This window comes from Vigna radiata, chromosome 7 (assembly GCF_000741045.1).
Source record: "Vigna radiata var. radiata cultivar VC1973A chromosome 7, Vradiata_ver6, whole genome shotgun sequence".
Classification (NCBI taxonomy): Eukaryota; Viridiplantae; Streptophyta; class Magnoliopsida; order Fabales; family Fabaceae; genus Vigna; species Vigna radiata.
The window spans coordinates 36,603,067-36,611,613 of NC_028357.1; the positions used below are offsets into that span (position 1 = coordinate 36,603,067).

Below are 8,547 nucleotides of genomic sequence, written 5' to 3' on the forward strand. Positions count from 1 at the left end.
AACCGCAACCAACGATGCTGCCACGACCACCTTCCTCAGTCGCCAGAGCCTCGTCAATGTTACCACTCTCCGCCTCGACACCGCCACCAACCGCTTTCCTCACCTAACTCTTCTCTGATTCTTTTCTTCTCTGCTTGATTGATGTATGTATTTTATCGTGTGTGTGATGAACCAGAAGAGGGGGTTTGATACTTCAAGAATTGGGATAGATTGGCTGTCTGTGTTTTAGTTTTCTGAAATTGCAGGTGATGAAAAGGTGTCGTTGGGTCCTGAAAATGGAAGAAGAAGGTAGGGCATGATGGGGATCAAGGTCATTGAGGGTTCTGGTGTGAATGGAAAGAATGAAAGGCGAGAGAGATGGTTCGGTTCGAGGGAAATGGATTATGCTCTCTGTTTTTTTTTTCAATGCCGGGAAAAATCGTATGATAAGGAGGATGATAAGTGAAGATGGTGGAACGGTAATCACTGATGGAAGTTGTGGTTGGTTGGGAGAATGAGGTCTGGCCTGACAGAGTGGTGGTCTCTTTAGCATAACAGAATGGTAGTGTGAATGTTGGTGAGGAATTGGGAATGTAACGGAGGGGGATGGAGAATGATTGGGCCGAGGTTAGCTAGTGAATGATTCGAGCCATACAGCGTAGTTGGTGATGATTTTGTTGGGAGTGAGCAATTGGGAATGAAAACCGAAAACGTGATTTTGATGATTACCAGTCAGGCAAAGCAGAGGGATGGTGTGCGTGTTGAGTGATTGAGAGAAAAGGAGTGTCCGTGCTGGGCTGGAGAGGAAAAAATTGTATATGTGTTGCTGTTTTGCATATCAGAATGTTAAAGATCATATTCGTTATTCGTTAATCCCTTGATGATTGAAGAAAATTACCAATCAATGGCCTTGCCAAAAAAAAACCAAAAATACTGTTGGATCTTGTATCAGAAAACCGAAATTGATGATGATCTTGGGAGCCACTCTGTTGCCATGCGTATGATGGTGGTGCTGCCTGCACCATAACTGTTTTTTTTTTCTTTTTTTTTTCTTTTCTTTTTTGTTTGTTTCTTTTTTTTTGTTTTCTTTCTTTTTCTTTTGTTTTTTTTTCTTTTCTTTAATTTTTTTCATTTTGCTTTTCTTCTTTTTTTTTTTTCAAAAGAATATAAAAAAAAATCAAATCAAATAAGATAAAAAAAAAAAAAAAAACTAAATCAAAGTAAACTAAAAATTAAAAAATAATAACACAAAAATAAAATAAAAGTAAAAATAAAATAAAATAAGACAAAAGTAAGAACAAATCCTATTATTAGTTACCCGGACGAAATTGAGTGTTGACAGTTGTTGTAACCCATTTGTAATTAAACATTATTTTCTTTATGTGATGATAATTAACATTGTATTTGATGAATAATAGAGTGGAGGTACATGTAGGACAAAAGAGGAATAAGAAGGTACATGCAGCAGTATGTGGTGGTGGAGGGAGTAACTCCTAAAGAGGTTTTTGTTCTGAGTTTCCTCAACGAAGGCGTAACCGTTGGACACCGGCCTCTGGTCTTTGTTGTGTCATGTGGCAGGTGGTGTTATGAAATTGGTAAGCGCGTTGGGTCCACGTAGCTTAATGGTCGCGTTGTCATACACTAAGGCAGCTTCGTCGACAGTGTCGGAGGTACCCAACCATAACCTCACGCGTCGTGGGTTTACTAGCAATTTTGAACATTATACACTGTAAAATATGATTGTAAGAAACATAAGGAAACATAACAGGTGCCTATCCAAATACGACTTAGTAATAGAAAAATGATTATTAGTACTTAATATATGTAACATCCTAATAAATATATAACAAAAGCTATAATTTATTCTAGGAGTTAACATAAATAATAAAAGAGAACAATGGTGAATAAGCATACAGATGGATGAGAAATATGAAATATCATATAAAATCTAAAACTTTTTACAAGAGTTGAATGTACACACAAAAGAGACCGAACGGTCAATTGTTCAATAAGACCGAACGGTATACAAGATACTAAGCCAAACGGTTTTACAAAAACACTAAGCCGAACGACTATATACACCAGATAATAATTAAAAACCTAAACTAAGGACCGGACGGTCCTGCACTGCTCTCAGGTACAACATCTACGGGCTGATCGGTCTGCAATGCATCCTCTAGAGTATCTTCAACAACGCCTTCTGCTCACACCCAAGAGATGATAATCGCAGTGAAGAGAACAAACCGAACAACCAAATACCGAACGACAACATAGGCAAAGAAAGAACAGATAAAGGTAAGCTTATGTAAATTTAATTAATAATTTCCAGCGTACATATAAACATGAAAATAGAATAGTTCAATCAACATTTCATTCAGAAAATTCTCATATGCATAACTATCATAAACGACCATTTAGACACCGCCCGGACTGTATGAACCATGTAGCTCGACGTCCCTAGCACCCGGTGTGGTGTAGTAGCTGGCATAACTCATCAGCTACCACCCGAGGTTAGTCCTACAACGATCATCTGGTCTTATGACCGCGGACCTCCTGCCATTCCCACACGTGAATAACCTTCCTCTACGTGAGAAAGTGTCATCACAGAATATTAGGATCAGAATGACAGCAGAGTCTGACCATGTTCATACTTTACCAACCATCCTTAACCATGAGATATCCCTCCATTGGAATTCTCTTAATTAACCAAAATTCAACCAAGTACACACCATCACAATCATAAGTATAGAACAAAGCTAAGGGAGTAACCGAACGGTCTAACACTGAGAAGGGAAAATGGAGTATCAAGGAAGACTGTAGTATATGATTGAACGATCTATTATTGAAAGGGAATGAAGTACTAAAGAAAACTTCAATAGGTGACCAAACGTTCTAACAATGGAAATGACCGAGTACTATTCAATGCCAAGCAAAACTTTTAATTAATTTATGAAGATGACCGAGTACTTATATTAATAAAACCGAACGTTTTTGGAGTACAAGAGTTCTTTTCAATAGGCCGAGTGTCAGTACGAGACCAAACACTCTTTGGGAAACAAGTGTCAGTATAAGACCGAGCACTTTCACAAATACATAATTATAAACCGAATACTTTGAGATCAGGTGCTGGTGCAAGACCAAACACTTAAATTAACTGAAGACTAGTCTATGACCGAGCACTTCAAGACCGAGTACTTGGTGTATGACCGAATACTTTAATTTATAGCAATACTAGTTTATGACTAAGCATTTAATAAGACCGAGCACTAGGTCTATGACCGAGTGCCTCACAAGACCGAACGTTTCTAGGTGAATAATATTAACATAAAATTGAATGCTTCATAAGTGAGGTGTTAGTCTAAGACCGAGCACTTGTATGACGGAACGCTTGGTTTATGACTGAACGCTCTTAACCATATTATATACACTAAATCGAGAGGGAAAGGCCTCCATTGACTTATTAAAGATTCAGATTAGTCAACGTAGATAGCAAACAATGTAAGCCTCACAAGACCGATCGGTCATCAACTGACTTCAGTCAAGACCGAACGGTTTAAAGGGGAGGACCGAACGGTCCTAATGACCTTCGACCACAGATTTCATAATTTTTCTAAGTCTAATAAATTTACTCTAAGTTCCTAACCAATATCGAACAATTCATGCAACAACATACAATATTTCAACATACCAATTTAATCATCAACCATACGTTAAATCATGCATCCATCTAACCAAACAAAGAAATCATAATTAAATCTTATAAGCTTCCCTTACCTCAATTTCTAGCTAGGCTTCTAAGTCTTGGCAGCAACTACTTCTAAGGTTTTCCAAGGTCTACTTCTAAGGTTTTCCAAGGTCTAGAGTCAAATTTACAAGATAAAGGGTTTAGAGAAATGATTTAAAAATCACATGCAAGCTTAAGGTGAGCATGCATGCAAGAAGACCAAAGAGTTTCAAAGACCATAAATACTTACCAGTTTAGAACGGAAATCTGATCGGTGCCAATTAAAGCTCTTGACACCGGGAGCAATTAATCTGAAAAGAAGTAGATGATCGGAGGAGGAAAAGAGGTTAGAATTCTAGAAAGAAGTTGGTAAGGTGTAGAGAGAAGGAGGAGGAAAATGGAGGTTCAGGAAAATAAGCTTGAGGAAGAAGAAAGGTTGCAAATGCAGAAGGTGGTGCCAAGTTTAAAATCTCACTTTAAATATGGCCACCAAAATGGATGTTCGGTCCACTCCCTTTCTGCCACATGGCTTCCACTATCTGGAAATCCACATTCCCTTTGTAGTCACACGTCTACCGAGGACAAATAATTAAATGTACTGCAAGGTTTTGTCTCCCACCATCATGGAGAATTTGGAAGAGTTTTTTACAAGTGTACCTTACTAAAGAGGATATTAAATGGGGTATGACAATATACATATAATGAGAAAATCAAAATATAACTGTATAGGTTATATGATGTAATAACAAGAGAGATAAAAAGAAAAAACAAGTATATAATAGATATAGATAAAATTAAAATGAATGTGTATAATTGTCCTTAATAATAAATATATTTGATTTTATTTTATAAGTGATTAAAAGTAAATAAACATAATTGTATATTATTGACATGTGAGTAATGCTGTTGGGAGGGAATAATTTTAGTGACAACTAATTACTTGGAAGATAAAATTTAACAATATCGTGTAATTTAATGTCTAATGTGAATCAATACTCACAAAAAATTTGATTCTCGATTGTGAAATTTTAAAAATTGTTCACATGTTGGTATATCATAATTAAACTTTTCAAACGAATTTTATCTTAATTATAATTAACTAATTGTATATACTGTGTAAATATATATACTATTACTATATTTTAAAGTATTTTTACTTTTAGTTAAAAATTATGATAAATAACAAAAACTGTGAAAACCGTATTTTTAATAACTTAGTAATTTAGAATTAACATATGCGAAAGTCTAAGATTCAAATTGTATAAATTGTGTCTAATAGATAATTTCACTGGAAACCAACATATTAACATAACAACATAACAACATGCAATTACAAATGGATTAAATATATTCCACTGGAAAACAACAGCATTTGAAAGCATGATCTGAGATGATGTTCCAACATCAGTTGCAGTAAGTAGTGGTGACCCTTGTTAAGGACTGCTAGCAGGAGTAACAGCTGGACCTCTAATTATTCCTCCATGTCCACTGTTGTCTTTCAAGTTTCAATGGACAACCCATGTTCAGTTCCATCTTAGGTGAACTGTTCAAATTCAAGCGCAGAATCTTTGGCCTAGGCCACTTCATCATTACAATATTGCAATGCAGCTGCTCTATGCGGTATTTCTTTTCATGCTGGGAAAACTTCATAGATGTATCAAGCAACAAAGCAGCCTTTAACAAAGAAAGTTAAAAATTACTTGTCCAATATAACCCAGCTTGACTACACCTCCACATGAAGAACCAGAAAGAATCTTCACTCTGATTTTTATCTGTGTAAATTGTTTAACAATCTAGGAAAGCCGTAAAGAAAGAAAGAAAATACGCCGTGCATGGGGAGCCTGCGAACCTTGGAAAATCTCTGGCGACAAATTGGGCATCGAGACTCATGTTTAGCCCATTCCATGATGCAGAAGATGCGATCGAAACCCTCGCTCTGCGTAGCAAATCCCCCAACAAATGCTCTGTTCGTCGTCCTTATCCTCCTATACATGGGATTTCGCTCTCTTATTTGGAGAACTTAACGACACGGACGAGGAACCCGTCCTTCTATCTCTCAACACCGATTAAGTAATTTAAGAGGGGTAAAAGTAAAAATAGGTTATATTTATAATTAAAACAATTATGCAGAAGGTTCTCTTCTTTTTTTTGAATGAAATAATTTTAAATGTTTTAAATTTTATGTTTTAATTATAAATTTTCTGTTTTATTTTTTTTAAATGTTCTGTTATAATTATTTTATACTTTCTATTTTAATTATTTAATTTATAGTTATTTGATTTTTATTTTTATAAAATTGTTATAATTGAATTAATTCTTTATTTATATTTGGATGAAATAATTTTAATTATTTTAAGTTTTCTATTTTAATTATTTTAAATTTTTTACTTTCATTATTTAAAATTTTATATATAATTATTTGAAATATTCTGTTGTAATAATTTTAAATTTTCTGTTCTAATTTTTTTAAATATTCTGTTATAATTATTTAAAACGTTCTGTTTTAATATTTTATTTTATAGTTATTTGATTTTTATTTTAATAAAATTGTTATAATTGAATTAATTATTTTAAATTTTCTGTTTTAATTATTTTAAATTTTCTGTTTTAATCATTTTGAATTTTCTGTTATAATTATTTTAAATATTCTGTTATAATAATTTAAAATTTTCTTGTTTTAATTTTTTTAAATGTTCTGTTATAATTATTTTAAAATTTCTGTTTTAATTTTTTAATTTATAGTTATTTGATTTTTATTTTAATAAAATTTTATAATTGAATTAATTATTTGTTCATATAAAAATTTGAATTAATTTTATTTAATTTGAGTGAAATAACTTTAATTATTTTAAATTTTTTGATTTAATTATTTTAAATTTTTGTATTAATTATTTTAAATTTTTTGTTTTAATTATTTTAAATTTTCATTTGCAATTATTTTAAATTTTTTGTTATAATATTTTTAAATTTTTTGTTTTATTTATTTTTAAATATTTGTTTGGGCCGAATCTTCTCTCAGCCCAACTTTACAACATTTGCAAAAACAATGGCTCCATTAAAGTAGGGTTAGCAGTGGTACGAGCACCACCAGACTTTTTTTTTTTTTTTTTTTTCTTTAGTGTTTATCACAAAATGTATCGCATTCTTTACCGTGCTTTCTGCACTGCCGCAGAACCAGCAACAGTGAGCATCAAGTCTATTTCGGAGGATTTACACAATGAAGTAAAGTTAAAAAGGTTGGTGAAGAAATTCAAGAAAGCTTCCGATATTGACCGGTTCCGCAAAAAAACCAGCATTTACGAGGAGACAGTGTGGCGTCTCGCCCGTGTCAAGCGCTTTCGGTGCATTCGCGACATCCTCGAACACCAAAAACAGTATTCCGACATTTACAACGAGGATTTCTCTGTGCGCCTAATATCCCTTTATGGCAAATCTGACATGCCCAAACACGCCCGCATGGTGTTCGACGAAATGCCCCACCGAAAGTGCAACCGCACCGTGCTCTTTTTCAATGCCCTCTTGGACGCATACCTCCACTCCAAGAAGTTCAACGTCGTGGATGAGCTTTTCAAGACCCTCCCCACTCAGCTCTCAATCGAGCCTGATTTGGTGTCGTACAACACTCTCATTAAGGCTTTTTGTAAAAATGGTTACTTTGATTCGGCACTGTCAGTGCTTAAGGAGATGGAGGAGAAGGGTGTGAATCCTGATTCCATTACGTTTAACACTTTGCTTGATGGGTTGTACTCAAAGGGTAGTTTTGAAGATGGTGAGAAAGTGTGGGGGCAAATGGGTGCTAAGAATGTTACTCCTGACGCGAGCAGTTATTGTTCTAAGTTGGTGGGGTTGGTCAGGGAGAAAAAAGCTGGTGAAATTGTTGAGTTTTTTAGAGAAATGGAGAAAAAAGCTGGTGAAGCTGTTGAGTTTTTTAGAGGAATAGAGAAGGTGGGTGAGATGCGTGACCAAATTTGTATCGATGTTATGATCAATGCTGCCATGAAAGGTTTTGTGAATGACGGTAATTTGGATAAGGTCAAGAAGTTGGTTTTAGAGATTACAAACTTTGATTTTGACCTTCATAAAAGCACTTACTCTATTTTTGTTCCGTTCCTTCGTGAGAAGGGTGATTTGGAGACCGCATTTCGTTTGTGCTCACATATTTCAAAACAAGGGGGCCGTGTTGATGTATCGTTGATGCAACTTTTGGTGGATAAGCTGGTGGATGAAGGCATGATTTCAATTGCGAAGTACATAGTGGAGATAGAGAAAAAGAATTATAGACTAAATTTTCTTGAAGCAGAATAGAGTTATGTTAGTTCTTAGTTGCACTCTATTATTGGTCTTGTAATTTGATTGGTTTTGTTATGATGGTGATTAAGAAATTGTCAATAATGGCTTTTGTTTGTTTGCGTTTATTATAAGTGATTTATTTAATGTGAATATCTTTTTCTCTCAATTCTTCCTCTTTATTTTCTTTTTCTCTAAACTCCTCTTTTTCATCTTCTTTTTTGTAGTATGATATGATAAAAAGGAACAATAGACATGAATTAATCCATAAAAAAATATAGAAGTAGTGTCAAGAAAGGCCTTACCTGCCGGGTACCATGTTGTTCACCCTTAATGTTTTTCTTATAACCATATGACAATGTAATATTGCAAAAATATTGTTGATTCATCGCCTATGAAATATACAAATATCAGTGGCATGGAAATGCTTACACTAATTTCTATATTCTTTTGTTACTGCTTTGGTATGAAAATTGAAGGATGTGATCACGTATCAGTTTTAAATTCTGTAATGCTTTTGACAAATCAAGCTATTCATTTCTTTTTCATAACACACC

General features: G+C 34.1%; 1 protein-coding gene across 1 annotated transcript; it reads left to right on the plus strand.

Annotated features, from left to right (window-relative positions):
* Positions 1-6,798: 6,798 nt before the first annotated feature.
* LOC106767659 (pentatricopeptide repeat-containing protein At1g55890, mitochondrial-like) lies at positions 6,799-8,159 on the plus strand. The gene has a single exon (XM_014652597.2). The coding sequence runs from the start codon at positions 6,836-6,838 to the stop codon at positions 8,006-8,008; it is 1,173 nt and encodes a 390-aa protein (XP_014508083.1). The 5' UTR covers positions 6,799-6,835; the 3' UTR covers positions 8,009-8,159.
* The last annotated feature ends 388 nt before the right edge of the window (positions 8,160-8,547 follow it).

Bases quoted from the DNA above. Each gene is read 5' to 3' on its own strand.
- LOC106767659 (XM_014652597.2), top strand. From the start codon at position 6,836: ATGTATCGCATTCTTTACCGTGCTTTCTGCACTGCCGCAGAACCAGCA.